The 25,007-nt window shown below is 41.0% G+C and overlaps 1 protein-coding gene and 3 long non-coding RNA genes across 5 annotated transcripts; 2 read left to right on the forward strand and 2 right to left on the reverse strand.

Moving 5' to 3' along the window:
- Positions 1 to 1,383: 1,383 nt before the first annotated feature.
- LOC119736177 (palmitoyl-protein thioesterase ABHD10, mitochondrial-like) lies at positions 1,384 to 11,988 on the reverse strand. 2 transcript variants are annotated; one of them, XM_038210200.1, is made up of 6 exons: positions 10,008 to 10,026; positions 9,576 to 9,772; positions 8,684 to 8,803; positions 7,184 to 7,301; positions 3,328 to 3,471; positions 1,384 to 1,981 (listed from the first exon to the last, which is right to left on the reverse strand). In XM_038210200.1, exons 2-6 carry the CDS (start codon positions 9,770 to 9,772, stop codon positions 1,652 to 1,654), a joined length of 909 nt encoding a protein of 302 aa, XP_038066128.1. In that variant the 5' UTR covers positions 10,008 to 10,026; the 3' UTR covers positions 1,384 to 1,651. The 2 variants fall into 2 exon arrangements, with proteins under 2 accessions (XP_038066128.1, XP_038066127.1); XM_038210199.1 differs by lacking the exon at positions 10,008 to 10,026 and adding an exon at positions 11,876 to 11,988 and having other exon boundaries at positions 1,385 to 1,981.
- Positions 11,989 to 18,405: 6,417 nt separating this feature from the next.
- On the reverse strand, positions 18,406 to 18,908 carry LOC119736007. Its single transcript, XR_005272252.1, has 2 exons — positions 18,662 to 18,908; positions 18,406 to 18,624 (listed from the first exon to the last, which is right to left on the reverse strand). It is a non-coding gene; the product is annotated as an uncharacterized LOC119736007 (long non-coding RNA).
- A 26-nt stretch (positions 18,909 to 18,934) lies between these two features.
- Positions 18,935 to 20,419, forward strand: LOC119736009. The gene is made up of 3 exons (XR_005272254.1): positions 18,935 to 19,778; positions 19,996 to 20,167; positions 20,381 to 20,419. It is a non-coding gene; the product is annotated as an uncharacterized LOC119736009 (long non-coding RNA).
- Positions 20,420 to 20,913: 494 nt separating this feature from the next.
- LOC119736008 lies at positions 20,914 to 24,775 on the forward strand. Its single transcript, XR_005272253.1, has 5 exons — positions 20,914 to 20,973; positions 21,203 to 21,330; positions 21,482 to 23,695; positions 23,895 to 24,027; positions 24,183 to 24,775. It is a non-coding gene; the product is annotated as an uncharacterized LOC119736008 (long non-coding RNA).
- The last annotated feature ends 232 nt before the right edge of the window (positions 24,776 to 25,007 follow it).

The raw sequence follows: 25,007 nt of genomic DNA on the forward strand, positions 1-25,007 counted from the left end.
CAAATTATTCGAAATTTTAGAGCCAGTTTTGTTTTTATCTTGAGAGGGACGGCACATTTTATGCTCAAGGGGGCACATTTATGTCCGCAGGAGGGGCACTTGGGAAAATCTAGGGGACGAGAACACGCATTATTACACTTAAGTTTTTAATAATCTTTGCGATGATGTACAAAACAAGTGCGGCACCTGACTTGAAACCAAGTCTTCAAGTCTATTAGCAAAAGAGACCAGTTAGGAATCCTAATGGGGCCATAGAGCAAGGGTCCTCTCTGTACCCACATCACAATACTAATGAAAATACAACAATAACTCCAATTGGATGCTTTCATTTTTTTTTCATCAATTTTAATTATTTTAACTATGAAAAATATATTATGTTTCTCTCTGAGTATAACACAATAAAAACTCTGATATATTAACCATGTACAAATAAATTGTGTGTACGTATTTGTCAGCATTCCAAACGATTGATGAAAGACTGTTACAAAAAGAAGAATATTTCACAATCAGACAAGAAACCTTTAATAACTGAACAACTTTTCTAACCTGGTTTTGTCACGTGCAGTTTGCAGAAAATTCGACAATTTTAACTTCCTTTTTTCAGTTTTTGTATTCATTCTACTTGTTGCCCGTATGAATAATTGCGTTGGCATCTGATGCACCCGAGTTGATAATTCATCCTCCGACGACTGATCCAATAGGCCCAACCAACTACACGCATGGGCATGAAGGGACACTTCTCCAATACCACACTACACACTACACAGTAGCAGCACAATGAGCAAGCGCACGCTTGTCAGATTTGTGTTGAACGTTAAAAATAGCTGTACAGGCGTGGATCCAGAGAGGGGGGGGGGGTCCTGCTGTGACACCCCCCAAAACATTATACTGGTCTAATGTCCGCCTGTTACACGGTACACCATTCTGTCATGAGTGTTAATAATCGTCGAATTTGAACAGCGCCCCCTATTGAAATTGGTACCAGCCCCCCCCCCCCCCCCCCCTCCAGTTTTTGATTTTACGGAGGCCAAGTGTCCGGAGAAAAAAACGTGTGTACATTTTCAGATTTTTGGGCTGATGAAACCCCCCCCCCCCCCAACCTGCGAAAATTCCTGGATCCACCCCTGCTGTACGTGATTGGTCCGTAGCATCAAGGGGCTGATAGCTCCGGAAGTATCCTTTAAAACCGTGGCTCCTGGTGTGCTGTCATTTTCAAGAAAAACTGTATTTTTCCAACGCTGGTCGGCCGACCAGCGTTGGAGAAAACTGGCTTTTTTCAAAAACTGTCCCTACTTTTTTCATATTTAGTTATTCTGACTTTTCTTTGCAATTGATTACACACCTGTGAAGGGGTTCAAGCTTGCTTATTAGACTTATTCTCTGACCTTACAATTCCCTAAAGTGTATTAATTGCTCCGTTTCATCTAAAGTGGGGTCAGGGAACCAGACTACAAGAATATGACAGGTTTTCTTGGTTTTTCCAGCATCTACAAGTCCAAAACGTGAATTAAGTCAGTTTTACAATATTTTCTATAACATACTAATCCTCCAAATCCATTTATTTCTGAAAATTGCAGCAAAAGCAAATGTTGTACATTCCCTTTAAACCTGGCACCCTCACAGCCATTCTTGCAATTGTGCCCACTGGAAACTAAAGTTTACTTTCACCACTGTAACAATCAGTCTCTATGTTTTTAACAAGTGATTCCAGGGTTCTCGTCAGCAACTGCAAGTCCCTCTCTTGCGACATGCGATGGTCGCCGTCTTTTCTCAATATCACCTCCACGTCTTTGCTAGCTACTCTCTGCGCGACATCTAACGATGTCTGGTGTGGCACGGTGTCGTCCCTCATTCCGTGGAGCAATCTGATTGGGCAGCTGATCTCTATGGGGTCGTTCATTAAGCATCGCTGATAGCTCTTGTCTACAAAATCGCGTGGTGTCACATACTTCAATTCCTCTGCTGGTGGGTGGGATGAGCCCTGTTTTGCCCAAAAAAGAAAACAAAAGAATGAACCTTGTAAAAAAATCATGTATGGACGGGCTTGCTCTCCAGCATTGCAATGGCATTCCAGGTGTTTGCATGCGAAAATAACCAAACAAAAACAACTGAAACACAGATTTGGACAGATGTACTGTATAAACACCATTGCTTTCAGATAAACTTGCAAAAGAATCCCAATATGACATCTAGCAGCAACGTGAAGATGCTACAGGCTTGTGCACATTTCATTATTTTGTATATATCGCGCCCTATATTATGTAAACCAGCGCATGCACTTGGAGTGTCTCACACACTGATGAGATTCCTTGTCACATACATGTAGTGCCATCTACATCTGTTGTCTAAAATCTAATCACTCATGAAAGCTACATGTGAAGGACTCACTTCATGCACACACGGGTTCCTGCAAATAGGTGTGAAGTTTAGGCTGGTGCATGTAAAACTAGAATGTATTTTAAATTAGATCAAGTCCAAGATAGAATTATACAAAACCAAATTATTCAAAAACTGTACAGCAGTGTAATCAGTGAATGCGTGTGATGAGGCAGCAAAGCAAATGGACTGCTTGAAAGTATGGTCAGGGCAAACTATAATGAATGCTGCTGTGATACATCCCATATATACTAGTCTTGGTCAACTTGGCACTAGTTGTTATTCATCCCGGCCGTAGCGCGGTAAACGATATCCTCGCTAGCGCTATGCATGCGATGCATTAAAAATACAGTGCGAACAGCGACCTCACGCGGCCACCATTTCTATGCAAATCAGTTGGACCAAATCTAGCGGCTTGGTTCAATCGTCAGCAAAAGCTTATGTTTTTCTTTATTTTGCGCTGGATTTCTAGCGCATGACCTCGTATGCGAATACAGATAAGTGTAGGCGGGCTAATATGTGGAGTGTACAATCACACCTTGGTAAATCCGGACGTCATCAAATTATTAGCAGCTATTCGCCTTTTGCGGTGCCGTGTGCAGAGACACACAACGTGTACGTGTATGGATTATGTACGGTGCACGATTTACTATGCAAGTTTCCACGCAACGATCGACCAATAAGAAAACGACATTTAAGGTCAGCTAAGGCTATTAACATAATGAGCACCACCCCCAAAACCTCACATGGACGATTGAACCAAGGCGATAGATTGGGTCCAACTGATTTGCATAAAAATAGTGGCCGCGTGAGGTCGCTGTTCGCGCTGTATTTTTAATGCACTGTATGGATAGACATATGACTGCATGCATAGCACTAGCGAAAATATCGTTTACCGCGCTACAGCTGGATGAATAATAGCGCCTTGACCAAGGCTACATATATACCTACCTCTGATTTCCCTGCTTCGGTATAGCTCAATGGCTGTGTGAAGTTCACTGCAGTGGCGACACCAATCAGTGCTGCTATCCTATGGGGCCTCTCTAAGGCAAGGAGTAACATCAAGGCACCACCCATACTGGAACCCACAAGGATCTGCATAGAATGATCAGTGAAAACCAAGTTCAGAAAGATGGACATCCTATGGGCCATTCTAAGGCAAGGAGTAACATCAAGGCACCACCCATACTGGAACCCTCTTAGATCTGCATGAAATGGTCAATGAACACCAGTTCAGAAGGATGGACATCCTATGGGGCCTTTCCAAGGCTAGGAGTAACATTAAGGCACCACCCATACTGGAACCCTCTTGGATCTGCATAAAATGGTCAATAAAAGCCAAGTTCAGAAGGATGGACATACTATGGGCCTTTCTAAGGCTAGGAGTAACATCAAGACACCACCCATACTGGAACCCACAAGGATCTGCATGGAATGATCAGTGAAAACCAAGTTCAGAAGGATGGGCATCCTATGGGCCTTTCTAAGGCTAGGAGTAACATCAATGCATCACCCATACTGGAACCCTCTTAGATCTGCATGAAATAGTCAATGGAAACCAGTTCCGAAGGATGGACATCCTATATCATGTACCCCGGTATATGGGGCCTTTCCAAGGCTAGAAGTAACATTAAGGCACCACCCATACTGGAACCCTCTTGGATCTGCATAAAATGGTCAATAAAAGCCAAGTTCAGAAGGATGGACATACTATGGGCCTTTCTAAGGCTAGGAGTAACATCAAGACACCACCCATACTGGAACCCACTAGGATCTGCATGAAATGGTTAATTAAAACCCAAATTCAGAAGGATGGGCATCCTATGGGGACTTTTTAAGGCTACATGTAGGAGTTACATCAAAGGCACCACCCATACTTAAACCCACTAGAATCTGCATGAAATGGTCAATGAAACCAACTTCAGAAGCACGGACATCCTATGGGCCTTTCTAAGGCTAGGAGTAACATCAAGGCACCACCCCTACTGGAACCCACTAGGAACTGCATGAAAGTGTCAATAAATTCAAGTTCAGAAGGATGGACATCCCTTTCTAAGGCTTGGAGTAATTAGGCACCACCCATACTGGAACCCACTACGCTCTGCACTAGGATCTGCCTCAAACGGTCAATCAAAACCAGTTCAGAAGGATGGACATCACGTGTGGCATTTCTAAGGCAAGGAGTTACATCAATACACCACCCATAGTAAAAGTCAATAGGATCTCCATGGAATGGAGGATAAAAACCAAGTTCAGAAGGATGGACATCCTATGGGGCCTTTCTAAGGCTAGGAGTTATAACATCATAGGCACCACCCATACTGGAACCCACTAGGATCTGCATGTTGTCAATAAATTCAAGTTCAGAAGGATGGACATCCCTTTCTAAGGCTTGGAGTAATTAGGCACCACCCATACTGGAACCCACTAGCATCTGCATGTTAAAATTATTATCAGTTAAGAGCCTTACTAACACCGCATTCCGAATTGGGAAAAGGTGGATCAAAATCCAGCATTTTGGTGTGATCGTTATCTAACCGCAACGAAACCGCAAGACGCGTTCCCACTTATGCTTGAACCACCTTTTCGTACGGAAATGTCGAGTCCGAAGGGTCACGGAGTTCAGAATTGCGCGCACTCTGTGATGGGAGTGCCAGTGTTGCATGGTAGGCCAGGATGGGTCAGTTTTCAAACAGCGCTATCAGAATTCACCGAAGAAAATTACGCAAATTGACCAACATAAATCACAGATCCGTAGAGGATCCGTGCCGAATCCATGCGTGCATTAACTGGTGAAATTGAACAGCTACCGCTGCTCATTGTGTGACATCACGGCAGGAACCAATGCATCGATAAGGGATTCCCTGGTTCTGAAGCTTCTCATTGGTTAGAAATGGTCACATGGTGTACTACGACATCATTTTCCAATTTTCTATAATCAATACTACAGATTTGTCACCGCCGTACGTACCGCATTATCGGCTATATTCTCATCGCATACTCGTAAGCTTTTCCATGATTCCGTGCCAAAGTGAAGTGTTTCGGTGAGTGTGGACTCAGAGTCATTTTTGGATGGAAAAATTTCACGAATGAAAAAGGTTTAGAAATGGACGAACACGCAACCATGACGCAACAAAAAAGGCCTAGTGTTGTTTTAGGATACCACGTGCTGGTGCGTGTGAGGTGCTAGCCCGTAGTTCAGCGGTTGTTTATTGTGCATGTTGCATACGCTGAAACTTTTCACATGAGCTACACGCCTGAAAACGTGTTTCTTCGTTCATGAGACATGATGGAAAAATTGCGGTTGTTTATTGTGCATGTTGCATACGCTGAAACTTTTCACATGAGCTACACGCCTGAAAACGTGTTTCTTCGTTCATGAGACCGCAACATTTTCGCGCCACTCGTACACCGGGCGGATGTTAACAGGTCAAATTGCCGGATCAGATCCACCTTTTGCGTTCCCATCTGATCGTGATCCGCCAATTGCCGGATCTGATCCACCAATTGGGGGATCTGTATCCTGGTCGAGAGGTGGATCAGAAAAGGTGGATCTGATCCTGATCCACCTTATAATGGTTAGCGTTCCCACTACACACAATTGCCGGATCTGATCCACCAATTGGGGGATCTGATCCGGCAATTTGGCAAAAGGTGGATCAGATCCCCCAATTGGTGGATCAAGTGGGAACGGGGTCTAAGACTGAATTAATTACATTACTTGTTGATTAATTTTATCTATTGTTATGCTTCATTTCTCCTATATTTCATACTCTTTACTTATTATTCCATTTCATGTTCCTTAAGGGCTGTCCCTAAGTACGTACGCACGGAATGCTGACTTTTTAGAACCCCCCCCCCCTTCATGTACGTATGGCATACGCAGTGGTTCAAACCCCCTTTCCCTGTACGCATAATGTACTCCATAAATGGATACAAGAAAGTTGTACTGTACACTGTACGCTTCGTGTTCATAAATTGGTGCAAGCATGGTGACTGGTTCACGTGTACTACCGCAGCATCCCACATGTAGTCGCGTCCATCACAATTCCATCACAAATCATGTCGCATGTAAATCACATCACAAGTCCAGTCACAAGTAACAACGATTGAAAAATAACAAAGGAATTGCCTTTGTCAAAGCTCATTTGAATAACTTGTGAGTTGAGTTGGGACTGGAGGACTTGTGATGGACTTGCAGGGAGTAAAAGGGACTTGTGATGGACTTGACTACATGTACACGCGTAATTAACATCCTGTTTTGGGGGTTTTATGTGTCCAGACAGGACCCATCAAACCAAGGGCAATGGGTATTTCAAAGAAAAGAAAGCATTACAATTTACAACATATTGAAAACGTTGCGACATTACTGGACCAAGCCCAGTCTAATGTGGCTTTCGCGAACCCAGGATTCCCGGGTTCATATTCATGTTTGCACATACTAATAAAACAGTGATTTGTCCTTGATAAACAGTCAGGCTATCCCCAATGTACCTGCGTCTGTTGTCCAGAGCCAGCCTGCCTCCCAACAGAATTTGAGTGACGAGTGATGAGCCAGTTAAGTGCTGGAAAGCTACCTACAGCTAAGAAAGCCACATTAGACTGGGCTTGCTCCAGTAATGAATCAATGACTATTTTCAACTTCAAATTGTTGACCTGAACTTCCGTTCAATTGATCACGCGAATAACAAGTGCATATATTTGCTTAAATTCAAACACGGGAGTCTGTGACTAGACTAGTCAGTGTTTGGTACCAAGACGTTCATAGAAAAAGTGAACGTGGACCGGCAAGGCACGCCCTATTTACCTGAGGTCCCGTTGTCAAGTGATCCAGAACTGCAAGTGCGTCTGATTTCCATACGTCAAAGGCCTTAATCCCTGGCTGCAGATGCCCATGTGAATCCCCCAAGCCTTGATAATCAAACCTGGGAATGTACACACATTGGTCACAGAGAAGAATCTATTACCCAATTCAGTTCCCTTCAGAAGAACATTGGTCAAATAAATGCACATGTAGTATACAAACAATGATTGTTTATGAGTGCAATGGTAAGAGTAATTTCATGAGGTGACAGATGATGTTCCATTCCACGAGGCGAGGCCGAGTGGAATGAAAAATTGCATCTGTCACCGAATGAAATTACTCTTACCGTTGTGTGAATGTGAAACATTCATTATTGTTTGATACAACACCTGAATACACTCTCTTCATCTGATTGGTCAGAGCCATCAATAGTGTTACCGTGTAATGGAGCTTCTATTACCATGATTACCGTGGAACAGAACTTTTTTTTTTTTGCGATGCAGCCGGGCCTTGAGTTGGGGCAAATAATTCAATGACATGACGGGGATTTATTCAGGTGTTGTACAGAAGAATCTTTTACCTAAGTTCAGTGCCTTTTAAAGGGAATATACATCATTTGCTTTTGCTGTAATTTTCAGAAATGGATGGAATTGGGGGTTGGAAATATGGCAAATATAGTTACACTGACTTTTTTTAGGTTTTGGGTTCAAAAATGCTATAAAAACCAAGAAAAACAATCATTTTCCTGTCGTCTGGTTCCCTGACTCCATATAAGAAGAAACAGAGCAGTTTACATACATTGGGGAATTGTAAGGTCAGGGAACCAGTCTAGCTGGCTTGTACCCGTTCATAGGTGTGTAATCGATTGCAAACAAGTGCGATGGTCAATTGGGGCCAGTATTTGAAAAAAAGCCAGTTTTTTCCAACGCTGGTCGGCCGACCAGCGTTGAAAATAGATACAAAAATACCACTTTTCTTGAAAATGACAGTATACCAGGTGCCATGATTTTACAGGATGCTTTACACTGTCATTCACTAACAGTCCAGCAAGGTATTTCAAAATGATTTGGTAGTTTTATTTTTTGATGTTTGCAAATGTTGTATTTTCCCTTGAAGAGCACATTAGTTAAATAGAAATATCTATCACCCAAGTTCAGGTATATAAGAATCTGTTTCCCAAGTTCAGTTCCCTTTTATGCACATTGGCCAAATGTATGAATCTATTCTCGAAATTTCAAGCTCATGCATGCGCGAGGTACAAATGTACGTACATGTGCTCAGAATTTCTTGGGTAGCTGAGAATTAAATCCCAAACCAGTCTTGGACTAAAACTAGCATGAATTATGTCTTTTGTGCACACTGAGCATCCTTCGTCAGGATAAGCGTACAGTGTATGCACAACACGGATGTTGAGATGAAAAGTGCAACTTTGTGGGTTGACAGCACCACCACCCGGCCTGCTCTCGCAGGTCAGGGACCTTAGTCTTTATCATATAGGCCTACCTGACATAGGCCAATCCCGCCCGCCGACAATACTTCTCCAATTCACAAGCCTTGCCTCCATTCATGTTGGACATGAACCCAGGGAGAAACATCACTCCTGGTGACTTTCCTCCAGTTTGCCTTCAAGGAAAAAGAAAACGTAATATATGCATTAAAGGGAATGTACATCATTGGTTTTTGCTGTAATATTCAGAAATGAACTATTTGAGGGGTTAGTATAATAGATCAAATATTGTTACACTGACATGTTTGAAGTTTTGTGTTCGAAAATGCTGGAAAAACCAAGAAAAACAAAAATATTTAAGTAGTCTGGTTTCCTAACTCCACTACAGATAAAATGGATCAATTTATAGATGTCGGAAAATTGTAAGGTAAGGGAACCAGTCTAGCTCGCCTGCACCCGTTCATAAACATGTAACCAATAGCAAACAACATTTGGACTGACACAAATTGTAAATTAGGAGCAGTAGTTGAAAAATAGTTAGGTTTTTCCAACGGTGGTCGGCCGACCACCGTTGGAAATGTATACAAAAATATCATTTTCTTGAAAATGACTTGACACCAGGTGCCATAATTTTACAGGATGCGTAAGACTGTCATTTACCAACATCCTTGTAAGGTATTTCGTAAAAACTCAGTAGTTTTATTCTTCGATGTTTGCAAATGTTGTATTTTTCCTTTAAGCCTTCTCTTCAGAGAGGGTGTTTTTTTTTGTAACAGTTTCAAGAGCAAAGAGGACGGAACACACCGCATGCACGTACTGGTTTGTGTGCGTATATCGCAAAGTGCGCACAATCTATTTTATTCCGATTGTGCAGAAAGCCATGCACATACATGTATATAGGATATCTTCCTGTGAACATCATCAGGGTCTATGTATATTTATTTACACCTGTAGGCCACTGTGTTGTCCCCATCTCTGTGAAGATGTTGAATAACTGCGGCGCCCTCTATAGCTCCTGAATTGCCAGGTGATGAGCTGCTCATTATAGCAGGTGTGATCATCAACTTGTCCGTTGATAAAAGTCCCAAGGTTGCGCGGTACTTCTTACACAAATGCCTTGTTACTGCCCTTAAAGAAAAGCACATCTGTAAAAGAAACAAAGGTATGCATGTATTAACAAGGGGAAAAAAGTGTTTCTGGTTTCGGTTTTTTACCCCGTAATTTCCCTCATAAATCAAAGCCCTGCCCTCTTTCTACAAAATTAACCTGCTGATATTCAACGAGGTGTCATTAGGCCTACCAGCTGTTCAGATGTGCCAAGAAATATCAGAAAGTCACTTTTGAGTGTCATTTATAGTCAGCTGTTTTGGCAAGTCTAACCTTAGGAACGGGCTCCTAAAGATAACGAATACCACTATTACTAGGTCAGGGAACCAGACGGTTGACTGCCAGCCGTGACAATGGCTTAGACAGTTTCACTATGTTCACTGCGTAATTACATTTTTGTAAAACCGCCATCTGATTCATATCTGAAAATCTCAAAATACGTTGTTTAATTAGTCCTTAACAAATAAGCCACTTCGGAGACTATACTACTGCGCATGCGCACATCAGATTCAACGATTGAGTTAAAGCAGATAAATGCACACAAGTCTATGGGGGATGTGGTAATTAAAGGGAATATACAACATTTGCTTTTGCTGCAATTTTCTGAAATAAATGGATTTGGAGGATTAGTATGTTATAGCAAATATTGTTAAACTGACTTGTTTCACGTTTTGGGCTTGTAGATGCTGGAAAAACCAAAAAAACCAATCATGTTCTTGTAGTCTGATTCCCTGACTCCACTTAAGATGAAACCGATCAATTTATAGACTTTGAGGAATTGTAAGTTCAGAGAATCGGTCTAGCAGGCTTGTACCCCTTCACAGGTGTGTAATCAACTGTAAAGAAAATGCAGAATAACTAAATATAAAAAATTAGGAGCAGTTTTCTCCAACGCTGGTCGGCCGACCAGCGTTGGAAAAATAGTTTTTCTTGAAAATGTCAGCACACCAGGACCCACGATTTTACAGGATGCTTCAGATTGTACGTCATTCCTTAACAATCCAGTAAGGTATTTCGTGATAATTTGATCATTTCATTTTTTGATGTTTGCAAATGTATCTTCCCTTGAACCAAATCCGCATTTTGCAATTTTTCATCGAATCAAAAAGATGGAAACTTTTGCGCTCGACAGTGCCATTAAAAGAACTCAAAAGTTTGCATTTACTTCAAAACAAGATCTTTTCTTTGATTTTGTTGGTAGGCCTACCCCACCAAGATTTTGCACGCGTATGGCAAACTGTTTATCCACAAAAGTAGATTGTTGAATCTCGATGTGCGGATGCGCAGTAGTAGGCCTACTCTTAAGAGGCTTATTGCTTTTTTAATTTTCTGGCTTTGAAGAGTAACGCAGTGGCTATCGATCGTTACGGCAGCCGTAACGCATTTCCCATTTTCTATCGTTACGGTAGTACTGCAACTTTTATAAAAACATGAGAAGAAAATATAAAATTAGATGGAAAAAAGTGAATATGAACGTTATAACATTCGGACTTTATTTCCCTTTTAAAAAAAATCCTCCAAAGCCTCAGGTTAAAAAAGTAAAAAAATTCGAGTGCAAAACTGAGATGCGAACCCGCAACCTTGCGGAGCAAAATCCTACCATCTATCATGTCTATCGACTGAGCTGTCACACTGCTCGCTAAAACGTGGGGAAACAAATAATTATATTCCTGTGTGCGTATCAAAAAAGTCTCGTAGAGGGCGCTAAACAACGGCTGCCGTAACGATAGCCACTTCGGAAGAATAAACTGTTGTTACATGTATGTTATTACTTCGGAAAGATGGATTCCATATCTGGCCATTACTAATGTTTCCCTTCAATGTCCTATCAGCCATCAAAAAGTGCTAATAAGGCCTATGTCCTAAAAAGTCAAATTAAGCAGGGAAAATATTGAACTTTGTTTGAGGCCTAGGGCGCTAGGCATATTAAAGCCCCACTAGTGTGGCCGCGGTATGCTGCGCTGAACCTCTGCAGAGGTTCAGCGCAGCATACCGCGGCCACAGGCATGACAGGGCTAGGCCTAGCAATGCCTAGGCATTACAAACTGAACTGAGAAATTTTCAGATCAGTCTCATTGTGCACAGGGTGACAAGTGATGGCCAGATATCATGGTGTAACCAGGTCGGGTTTCAGTACTTACTTTTACCCGACTGGTTCCGTGCTCCAGCATTCATTTCATAATTTTTGTAACTTCGTGTTTGTGTCATTTCACATGTGAGCAGCCATCGCGATCATGCTTTTTGCCTAGCGCCCTCTCGCGGCCAACTAAACTTTTTTTTGCACAGCGCGCGCCGCCTAGAATTTTGCTCAACAGTATGCAATGGGCGTAGCGAGCAGGCGAGTTTGGCATTCCACCGCGCTTTGTAATGGAGTGGAGCGAAATTTCTGTTTGTCTCAATAATATCAAATGTTTTATTTACAGCACAAATATGAGACAATATATATATATATATATACAATTTATTAGGTATTTACAAAAAGAATTACAGTATATATATGAACTTTGGGTATATCAAGCGAAACTTTGTTGGGTGTATACAAAACCGAAACTTTGTTGGGTGTATACAAAAACGACAGTCAAAAAGGGAAAATAGGCTAATGAAGTTGCTCCAAGGATAGCATCACTTGGGATGGTCTACGTTCATGCCTTCTCCGTGTCCAATGTCAAAATAGAAGATCAGCAGTTAAAATAGATGACAATATTTTACTGCTATCACAAGTATCAGGGAGCCTCACTCAAAATTTGTAGATAAAAGTGGAGAGTGTAAGAGCTCGCAAAAATTGATGGTCTGAACGCAACAAGGTCTTGGATCGAAAGCCAAGTTATTTCGCAGCTAGCCTTACAAGAAAATTAACCGAAATGCCCGGAATGTCAGCAATTTCTCCCCGGTTACACTTGGCGTAGTCGGCAGGATTTTAAAACTAATATATCCCACTCTCCCCGGTTACAATGCCCTAGTTATGTCTGGTTTGGATGAATACCTACCCGAATGCATACATTAGAGAAAAACCTTGGCATTCCCAAATGTTGCCGTGTTACAAAATGCGATGATCACGAAGGCCTATTTCATTGCTAAATAATATACCACAGCATGACCGACCGATTGAAGGTCAACTCGCCCCCTGGCCGACTCCCCCCCCCCCCCCCCCCCGCCGACTCGGCCCCCTGGCCGACTCGCCCCCTGGAACACATTGCATGCCTGGTCGTGTCGTGAATCTCAATGGAGCCAAATTTTTGAAACGCCATTTGAAATGATTTACAATAACAATAATTATGATAATAAATGGTAATAATAACCAATAATAAAAAGGTCACACATCATGAAAATAAAACAATCCCTTTCCGCAAGAGAAGAGGGTAAATCACGTTCAAATAATCTTCGTTATCTGAGTTTCGGTTTTGATTCTCAAAGTTGAGCCTCAGCTCCTCCTATAACATTTTAAGAACACCAAACAAATAACTATTTTTTTTATTTTCACAATATACATCCTTAATTCCTAAAATACTTTTTAATGAAACTGAGGACCTAAAGTTGAGATTTACAAACGGTGAACGCGGTACATGCCGCGCGCCCGCAGTCACCATGAAAGGACCGCGAAATAGACCGGCTGCTACGCGCGATAGGCCCCGGGCACTCTTTCCACGAATATCGGTACAGCTGTGCTAATGTGTTTCCAACCCAAATTCTTCATAAAAGATCAATAGTTTCTTGCATTTGTACCGGAAATCCTTCAAAAGTGGCGTTTGAATAATTTGGCTCCATTGGGTTTCATGCTACGATCGGGCAATGTGTTCCCGCACTGTCATTATTTTTTTTCCAAGATATCCTTGTGATGAGATTATGCATGCACAGATACAGAACCAGAATAAAATGGCCGGTTTCGAAGAGCGCTCCAATTTTTGTAAACTGGTACCAGCCCCCCCCCCCCCCCATTTGATTTTACGGAGGCCAAGTGTCCGGTGAAATAAACATGTCGAAATCAAGTTCAGCACTGATGTGCCCCCCCCCCCCCCCAAAAAAAAAAAAAAACCCAGGATACGCTAATACACCAACGGAAGATGCCTTTTATTGAGCAAGTGCCCCGGTGATGCGACTGTAACCGGTCAGCTAGTCCAAAAATTCAACCCCCAAAAGTGGGTGCAGTACATTTTGTTTTCGTCCTTCACAAATTTATTGAAACAGGCAATTGTTTTCAACTCAAGTTGATCAGTATGAAACTGTGCCACCCCTCTAAGTAAGTCTCGTGACCAAAATGTAATCGCCCATCGGGAGTACGTCATTAGCATTCTATCCGATTCTCATTTCTAACCCAGGCTTGTGCTGAATGCACATTATGCAAATAACGTGTTTAGAAGATTTATGGAAGATAAATTACAGCAGAATTAAGGTTGAACGAACATTATTATTATATTCAATAATAATGCAATGCGAATAGGAGTTTGTCACATGCAGTGACATTGTGTTCGCACGTGTGTTAATTTGCATATAGGAATTTATAAAATACGTGCAGTGACATTGCGTTCGCACGTTGAGTATAACAAGTTTGCATAGAAATTCGTCAGTGACTTTGTGTTCGCACGTGGGGAAAAAATACAATTTCGAAAGAATTCGTCAGACACGTGCAGTGACATTGTGTTCGCACGTGAGTTAATTTGCATAGGAATTTGATACGTATTTTTTTTTTTCAAATTTTTGTCCCTGAATAATTAAACTCGCTAATTTACACCAGTATTTTCAATGATAAACCTGTGACAGTGTCTCCTTCATTGTCACATTGACTTGCAGGTCTTATGTAACTCCCTTTCTGGAGAAGGTTAAAAGATGTTCTCCACCTCAGTCTCAGAAACTAACAAATAAATTGAAACAATATAAAACCTAATCAACATTCTAGGCAAAACATTGGTGCAAGTGATGCAAACAATATTATTAATTAGTTTTTTGTAGGTCAAGTTGGGAGGAGTGCAGACGCTGCAGGCGTGCATTATGCAGCATCCGCAAAGCAAAGCAGCTGCTTGATCTTTAGGAGTGTTAGGATAATGTTATAGGCATTTAAATTCGGCGAAATATTCTTATACGCGTTTAGAAACCTCCGCACCGCGTTCTATCGCTTTTCCGTTCGACAATAAGGCATATTCTTACGTAATGTTCGGCAAACTCGTGGTTTTTTTTTGTGGCTAGACCGGAGACGGTTTGGTACGAAGACCGTGAAGGGACATGGGAGTTTTTTTTTTTTCATAATACTATTACGTATGTGTTATTGTCACGTACGTACGTAACTCACGCACGTACTTAAATATTATCACGTACGTAGGTAATATTATCACGTAGGGCCCACGTGATAATTATTACGTACGTAGGGCCCACATGATAATTATTAAGTACGTATACACAACGTATACTCGTTTAAGGAAAAACGTATTATCACTTACATATGCAATACATGTACGTACGTAATACGTATTTATTTATCAGGTATGTACGCAATAATAATACTAATATTGCGTTACTACGTAATATTGTATTATCACGTACGTATGTGATAAATTAAATGTATCACGTACGTACTTTGTGATTGTCATATGTATATAAGTAGGCCCTAAATAAGAACAATGTTCATCTCCTCTTGGTCTTCGTACCCACGTATCCGCATATCCGCGTATCCGCGTACCTGCGTAATCGCGCGAATTCGTGTACCGTACTTCGAAGTGATAAAATCTAGGGAACTGTTTAGCAAAGTGCAATGAACAGTGTTAGGGAAAATGAAGCAAAGGAAAATTAAGGAACAAGCATAGCCCGCTGCGAGCATGCGCACATTGAGCCTGCAGGCAGTGCGATGGGGAGTTTTAGTAGTTTTCTATAATAAAAAAAAAGGATACAAATAACACTAACTTAATGCAAACGAAAATCTGTCTTATGAACAACACTGTCCCCCTAAACTTGAAAGTACTGGTGTATTTTATTTTATTTTCGCTATTAAGAAACTTCACTCGCAAATTTAAAGTCGATTTTGTAATTGATCGAGAGTCATTTTGTGATGTTTTATCGATCATCAACTGGAATGCTGCCCTCTATACGGACATTGGCTGGTACTTTGCCCAACTCAAAACAATAATTAAACAATGACTCCTCCCATCAGTGATGTTGGCACCCTCATGAGACTTATACTAACGAAGAACAATTTTCCTTCCTTGGTGAACACTATCTACAGGTACACGGCACTGCAATGGGCACTCGCATGGCCCCGTCGATGGCTTGCCTCTTCATGGGCGACCTCGAAGAACGCATTCTTGCCTCGGCCCCATGTCGCCCTTGGATCTGGTGGAGATATATTGATGATGTTTTTTTCATCTGGACCAGTGATGAGGACAGTCTCTTGACCTTCACTAACCACATCAATTCCTTCCACAGAACCATCAAATTCACATCGGAGTTCTCGGCTCACCAAACCCACTTTCTGGATGTCACCGTCCGCAAGCAAGGCAACTCACTAACCACTGACCTGTATTCCAAACCCACAGACACCCACCAGTACCTCCACTCCTCCAGCTGTCACCCCAGGCACTGCAAAACTGGCATAGCGTTTAGCCAGGCACTCAGACTCAGAAGAATTTGTTCTAATGATTCCGATTTCTCCCGCCATACACAGATACTGAGGAACAACTTGGTGGCCAGGGGTCACAGCTCTCGCCAAGTTCATCGTGCCATTGCCAGAGCTAAAGCTATCCCCAGAAATCTAGCTCTCACGGGAAAGGCCCCTGATGCCATGGCCAAACCCATGATTCCCTTGGTTACCACGTTTCACCCCAATCTCCCTCCCCTTCGCAAAATCACTAATGACAATCATCATATCCTCCATACTTCAGATCGCCTTGCCCGCGCCATCCCCAACGGCCCCACATTGGCTTACAGGCGTCTTCGAAATCTACGGGACTTGATTGTTCGAGCTGAAGTCCCTTCCTTAGATGCATCCCCTCCCACCCAGCATGGTACTTTCAAGTGCAGTTCCAGATGTGTTGTCTGCCAGATTCATATCCAGGAGTCTGACTCCTTTTCTGGCTACTCTTCTGTCACTACCCACAGAACCATTGGTAACATCACTTGTAACACCTCTAATGTCATATATCTCATTTCTTGCAGGGTCTGTGGTGTGCAGTATGTAGGTGAGACTAAGAATACGCTCAAGAAGCGTTTCTATGCCCACCGGTCAACGGTCAACACCAAGAAACTAGACACCCCTGTTGGTCATCACTTCAACCTGCCTAACCACTCCATTTCTGATATGATTTTGCAGGGCATTGAATCTCTTGGCCATCGCAAGGACTCAGTTCGCCTCAGCAGAGAGAAAGTGTGGATGAATCGTCTTCGTACTATTCAACCACATGGTCTCAACATCCAACTTGGAAATGACTAATCCTTCTCTTCCTCCATTGTCTTCTGTTACGGATAATCCACCTGGTCTTCCTTGTTTGTGTTTACTCATCTTCCCCCATCTTTCATCCCTTTCCACCTCCATACTGTCCCCCCCCCCCCCGCATCATCCCTTCACTCTCACACTCTTTTGTCCGCTCCCACTCCCTGTGACCTTTGATCCTTCCCCTTTCTGGTCCCTCCCCTGTTTACACAAGACCCCTTGTGGTTTGCCCTCTCCCTTTGTTTCTTTGTTCTCTCATCCACCCTCCCCTGCATCTTTCCGCACCTTTCACACCTAATCCTCCTTTTGTGTTTCTTCTTTCAGCCCTGCATGTTTGTGTGCACCCCCATGTTAATGTATGTACCTCTGTCATTTCTGTTTTAGCCTCTGAAGAAGAACTTGCTAAGTTCGCAACGTCAGGCCACATTAATTTTAAGATTTAATAATTAAACAAAGTTAGTAAAACAACTACAGAAAGTGGCAATGCCTGGTGCGTTGTCCACCAACGACGATATGATTTCTTTATAATTGTATAAAATGTTTAAGAACAAACAAGATTCATAAAATCTAGGCCATCGGCTAATGACAGTGACCATGCCTGGTGCAGTGTCACTTGTAAGGGATACCCTCTTCGGTGCATATTAGCGCCGATTTCCAAGAGGCCCCTTCCTTCAGAAGAACTTGAACATCAAAACTTAAACCATTTAACAAAAACACGGAAGGACGTTACTATTTAAATAGCCATACAGAGAAAACTGTTGGTTAATAAATAACACTAATTCCTAAATGAGCTCTCTGTTAAGGTGACATATACGCTCGTATAGTAACACTAAAAGGTAAAAACATCTGGGATTAACAGCGTCTGAAAAAGCGCCGCATTATCTATACTTCGCTAGTCTGTGAGCAGTGAGGGCACATGACAGTTGACAATATTTTAATGATCGTAGAAAAATCAAAAGTCATAAATTTGGTTAATTATACTTTGCATAAATTTATTGAAAAGACATTTTTATTTTGTGAAGAGCTTTTAAGCTCGGTTCATTATTAAGTATTTAAAGATAAACTTATCTGTGAGTAAAAAAATGCTTACAGAAAGAATGACTTTTGGGGGAAAAAACTCAAAAGTAGATTGTATTTTGTTTCATTGTAAATGTTGCATGTTTGATTTTTTTGCCTTTGTGTGCATTGCTCTCTGTGTGGTGTTTTTTTTTTTAATTGTATCCGTCTGTTGTCTCTGACAATAGACAAAATTAAATATTTAAATCAAATTAATCGTTGCGGCTACGAAAATGTCAAATCGTTAAGCAAAATCGAAGCAGATGTTGAAAGGAATAATACTTGAAATCAGTGTTATTTTTTTTTCTCAACTCCAATACGGCGGGCAAAAAAAGTTACGGTTTTAAAGCGGCAAGCCTCAAATTGACGAAAATACGAAATCAACTTTAAAATGTTAGGCAGTATTGGAATAAATAATACCTGAAATCGGTGTTATTTTTTACCTTTACTGAAATACCTACCCGGATATTTACTTGACTACGCGTATGACGAAAACTGAAAACAAAATTCAAATCGGTCCAAAATAAATTGTAGCGAAATCACATCGTAAGCGATTTTTTTTTCCTAAAAAAAAAAAAATCACTCCGCTTTCTACGTGTAGGCCTACACGCTAGGAAAATGATGAAAATAACGCGAGGAAAACATAATAGCGTTAGTAAGAGTAAAAATACCCGAAATCAGTATTATTTTTCTTGCCACAAAGTAAACAAAATGGGTTCCATAAATGGAAATAACAAATCAAAATGACGAAAATAACGGCATAAAAATTAATCATCCGAAACGAGAGAAGTAAATACATGAACATGTACGTGCAAATTTGGCCACAGAAAAAAAACCCGAAATTAAGATTTAAAACAAGTATGAAATACCTGTTCTACATTGCCTCAAAAAGTCGGAAAGCGAATTTTAGCAAACGGTGGGAAAATGACGACAGCAAAAGAAAATGAAATTGACGAAATTACGAGAATAAAAAACACCATAATGAATAAAATATCTGTTTCGAAAATGACTGAATTTCAGTTATATACAGCGGCATTTCAAACACATCAAAATGGTTGGCATTGTCGAGAAGTGCCTTCAAAAAGACCTAATTCCCCCCCCCCCCCCCAACAAATAAAGTACATTGTGAAAGGGTACAACGTATTGGCAACCTGCCATTATCGGCGTCGGCATTTCGTGTGCATTATGACAAAAAAGATCATGTGTGTTTTTAAAAGTAAATAGTGGAAACATGGGTAGAATCGTTCAGTTTCTATTTTGTCACAAGTGGCCTTATTCCAGGTAGGCTTAGACATAATGCTTTGGAATGTTTCACTTCAGTAACAAATGGGCTAGGCCCAGTGTTTTTGTAACCCTGTTCACTTAGGAAAGAGTTGCAGCTTTCATCAAAGAAACTGATGATCTCAAAGTTGAGACTGCATGGATGAGCTAGGCTGCTTTGTCTGAACGAAAATGAACCCTCCAAGGCTCCAACAGCCTCATCACACAGAAACTCGAGGAACCGGAAGCAGGGAGGAGGACCGACAGATGAACGGATGACTTGCTTGCTGGGCTACCCATTGCTGATTCTTGAGGTTAGTTTACATGTTGGCCTCCTCTTCGCAGGATCAATCAAGTCACAGAACTCATCAAAATGGGCGATCTGACTCTGTTATAATGTTCTTCCACAAAGAACGAGTTCTTGGTAGCGGGCTTTGCTTTGTGGGGTTAATTCAATGTTTTCTTTCCCATTTCTAGCCCTGGCACGAATACAGCTCAATAATTCAAATCTTTTCTTTCGTATCCTTTCAGAAAAATGAGGACCACTGGCTGATGAGGGACTTGCTTTACTGAGATTGATGTGCCTGCCTCAAGACATCGTCAGTGCTCCATCAGCATTAAACTCGAGGAACCGGAAGCAGGGAGGAGGACCGACAGATGAACGGATGACCTGCTTGCTGGACTTCCCATTACTGGCTATCAGGTTTGTGTACATGTAGCCTACTTAAACAGAAACAATCAAGAACTAATCAAAATGGGCGATCTGGCGCTCTTCTATGTTCGTCCACAAACAACGAGTTCTGGTAGAGGGGCTTTGCTTTGTCGGGTTATTCAATGTTTTCTTTCCCCTTTCGAGTTCTGGCACGAATACAGCTCAATAATTAAAATGTTTCCTTTCGTTTTTGAATCCTTTCAGCAAAGTGAGGACCACTGACTGATGAGGGAATCGCTCTACTGAGATGAGGATGAGCCTGCCTCAAGACATCGTCAGGGCTCCGACAGCCTCATCAAACAGAAGCCCGAGGAACCGGAAGCAGGGAGGAGGACCGACAGATGAACGGATGACCTGCTTGCTGGGCTACCCATTCCTGATTATTAGGTTAGTTTACATGTAGGCCTCCTCTGAACAGGAACAATCAAGTCACAAAACTAATTTAAATGGGCGATCTGACTCTGTTATTATGTTCGTCCACAAACGAGTTCTGGACATATAGCAGGGCTTTGCTTTGTGGGGTTAATTCAATGTTTTCTTTCCCCTTTCGAGCCCTGGCACGAATTCAGCTCAATAATTCAAATGTTTCCTTTCGTTATTTGAATCCTTTCAGCAAAGTGAGGACCACTGAGTGATGAGGGAATTGCTCTACTGAGATGAGGATGAGCCTGCCTCAAGACATCGTCAGGGCTCCGACAGCCTCATCAAACAGAAACCCGAGGAACCGGAAGCAGGGAGGAGGGCCGGCAGATGAACGGATGACCTGCTTGCTGGGCTTCCCATTAGTAATTCTTGAGGTTAGTTTTTAGTTACATGTACCTAAAGAATGAGCAGAAACAAGTAATCAAAATGGGTGATCTGGCGCTCTTCTATGTTCTCCCACAAATAAAGAGTGCTGGTAGTGGGGCACTGCTTTGTGGGGTTAATTCGAACATTTCTCCCCCCCCCCCCCTTCTTGCTCTACCTTTCAGATATTTCTTAATAATAATTCGGATACTTTCTTTCGTCATTTGAATCTTTTTACAGACATGAGGACCACTGACCGGTGAGGGAATTGCCCTATGTTGGATGAGCCTGCCTCAAGCTGCCATAAGCTGGGAGGACCGACGGTTGACTGACTCTGCCTGCTTGGTTGGCCATTACCGATTCATGAGGTATGTTTACTTAAAAAGATACCAGGCATAATGTAGGCCTACACTTAAATTTGTTATTCCTTTAATACTATGTCACCTCTTACGATGCTTGATTTCCTCTTTAAATATTAATTCTAAACGTTGCTAGTTTACTCTTTTTGTCATGTTTTAGAAGATGAGGACCGCCAAGCTTGGATGAAACTGGAAAATTACGAAGCTGCTCTATTACGAAGCTGCTCTATCTGGACAAGGATGCCCTCATCAGACACTTTCCAATTTGCGGAATATTGGATCAAAAATCAGACTGCATATTATTTTGCAATATTATAAAACATAAAAACGACGAAAATACGAATTCTTACGCCAAAGTTACCGCTATAATTGGAAGAAATAATAGCTTAAATCACTGTTACTTGTTAACTTTACTGAGATACCTATACCTGAAATATTTGCGAATATGACGAAAATTGAAGAAAAAAATTCAAATGTGTGTAAAATACATTGCAGTGAAAATCAAATCGTGAGCGGATTTTCTTCTTACAGAAAGCTTCTCCGCTTCCAACAAGTGGCTGAGAAAATGATGAAACTTACGCTGAAAATAACTGAAATCAGTGTTGTTTTTACCTTTACTGCGATACCTACAGGAAATATTTGACTAAACGCGTGTGACAAAACGTGGAAACAAAAATAAAATCGGTCCAAATTAAATTACAACGAAAATCACTTAGTACGTGGAGTTTCTTCTCGAAGCACGGCACTCTGTTTCTACAGGTAGCTACAGGAAAATTACGAAAATTACACCGAAAATCAAAGCGGCATATAAGTGAAGTGACGAAACATAGTTTACACGGCTAAAAAATCACAGCGTTAGTGAGAGGAATAATACTTGATATCAGTGTTATTTTTCTTACCTACAAAGTAAAAAAGATTGGATTGCGGAAGAACGAAATTAAAGAAACGAAAATTACGGTAAAACGATTAACAGCGGCTTCGAAAGAAATAAATATTTGAAAATCGGTAATTTTCTAAACTTCTAGGCTCTATGCCATGCACAAATTTGCTAAGGAAAATGACCGAAATAATGTTAAACAACAAATTTCAAATTATAATCGGCAGCCACTTCCGGTACGGTACTACACTGCTTAAAAAAGTCGGAAAGCGAATTTTGGTAAACGGTGGGGAAAATGACGGCAAAAAAAAAGTTTTAAAAAATGACGGAAATTAAGGAAAAACTCTTTTATATCGATGTTAAGAAAATGACTGAATTTCAATTAAAGCAGCATGTTAAAGGCATTCCCCAAGTTCTAGGCCTACACCACATCTTTTAAGTATTATTCGTCAGTGAAAATAACTGCAATTTGTGACATTGGCAAGAAGTTTGCCTTCAAAAAGGCCAGAAATAGCCAGGTTATGCATTGTGAAAGGGTACAACTTAAGTGTAATAAACAAAGCGATAGGGAAAATGGCTGTATAAGACATGCGACATATTTAGATCGCATGCGACATTTCTTCGTGTTTTTGTAAAGGTTTAAACTTAATCTACATCATTTATGTGAGTCCGATTTGGAAAGATCGGCAGGGATATATGTTAATTCACCAAGTATATTATTTCTCCTTTGAGTTACTCATTTGGTTCTCTTACTTTGACCTTTGATAACGTATAAGGTCGACAGTGCTGTTTTATTGAAGGGGAGAACACGAAAACCATAACGGAAAAAAAGCGTTGAATTAGTTAACGTAAATTTCAAAAGAAAGCATTTCAAGATATGCGACAGGTTTAGAGTAACATAGAAAACTACTATTTCCTTGTTGATATTAGCCTACGTGTAACCCTCCCTTCGTATAGTACTATGTTCAATGTAAGTCCGATTTGGAAGGGATCGGCAAGGATTAAGATGGCATTTTGTCATCTTAATGTCACGTGAATTTCTTTTAATGGTTGTTTATAGTGTGCGAGTTATATGCAGTTTCCAAAGCAACCTGCCATTATCAGCGTCGGCACATTATGACAAAGGAAATAATGGAAACATGGGTAGAATCGTTTGGTTTCCATTGGGTCCTACCCATGACCTGGTTATAGGTAGGCTTAGACATAATTATTGGCTACATTTGCAATGTTTCACTTCAGTAACAAATGGGCTAGGCCCAGTGTTTTCGTACCCCTGTCCACTTAGGAAAGAGTTGCAGCTTTCATCAAAGAAATTGATGATCTAAAAGTTGAGACTGCATGGATGAGCTAGGCTGCTTTGTCTGGACGAAAATGAACCCTCCAAGGCTCCAACAGCCTCATCACACAGAAACTCGAGGAACCGGAAGCAGGGAGGAGGACCGACATATGAACGGATGACCTACTTGCTTGGCTTCCAATTTAATACTGATTCTTGAAGTAAGTTTACATGTAGGCTTCCTCTTAGTCACAGAACTCAAAATTGGTGATTGGCACTTTTCTGTGTCCTTCCATAACGAGTGCTGGTATAGCGTTGTGTTGCTTTGTGGGGTAAAAATCGAAGTTTTCTTTCTCCTTGCACATATTTCTTAATAATATTTCAGATATTTTTTTTTTCGTCATTTGAAACCCTGTACAGAAATGAGGACCACTGACTGATGAGGGAATTGTCTTACTGAGATGAGGATGAGCGTGCCTCAAGCCATCGTATGCTGGGAGGACCGACGATGGACTGACACCGCTTGCTGGCCTGGCCATTTCTGATACTTGAGGTGAGTTTACTTTGAAAACGAAAAAAGACCAGGGTATGAGGATTATAATTTGTTATTCCTCTGATTGTAGTTTGTCCCTCCTACTAAATACACAGTGCTTGATTTCCTAATATATGTATTTTTTTTAATTTGCTTGCTTATTTTGTCATGGTTAGGACATGAGGACCACCAAGCTTGGACGAGACTGGACAATGACGAAGCTGCTCTACTTGACAAGGATGCTCTCATCGGAAACTTGAGTTTAAAAAAAACTAGCTTGCACAATATGAAATGATAAATCGACTGCATAATGCAACGTCACTAATGTTATACACTAAAGCAACAACACTAAAATAAAATGAAAAGTAATTTTGATTTCATTAAATTATTTATGCCTCTAAAATAATCTTAAACCGGATACTGCAACAGACAGTTAACAATGGACAATAATGGAAACTTGCTGAAAAATTATTGTAAGGGTAATATTTGTCACTGGCTTTTTAGCAGTGACATGTCTGGGAGAAGGGATGTTCCTTTGATCTGTCCTGGGTCATCCAAAATTATTGCATCAATAAGTTAATAATTTCATACTCCTTACCTTTAATGCATTCAATAGGATCTTCCCGGTAAATTATAAACGAAGTCTCACCTAAGGCTTTCTATTGCTTTTTGTTCAGTTGACAATGGAGAATTGTGCTCTATAAATTTAATTTGATATTGCAAGTGCATTTTTAAGAAAACCAATTTAAGTCAGAGGAGTTTTGAAATATTTCAAAAAGGATTCATTTATTGTTTAAAAACTGAAGAAATGTAACAAACTTTATTTAAATTTAACGGCTTTAACAAGACGTGGGTTTAACTAAAACGTGACTTTCTTTCCATTGTATATTCATTAGAAAACACAAACACGTTTAATTTTTAGGAAAATTTAAAGAATAAACTGTTCAGGAACTTCTATCCATCAAAATGCATTGCAACAGGTATGAGTGACACTCAAATTA

The sequence above is a fragment of the Patiria miniata genome, unplaced genomic scaffold, assembly GCF_015706575.1.
Source record: "Patiria miniata isolate m_02_andy unplaced genomic scaffold, ASM1570657v1 HiC_scaffold_29, whole genome shotgun sequence".
NCBI lineage: Eukaryota > Metazoa > Echinodermata > Asteroidea > Valvatida > Asterinidae > Patiria > Patiria miniata.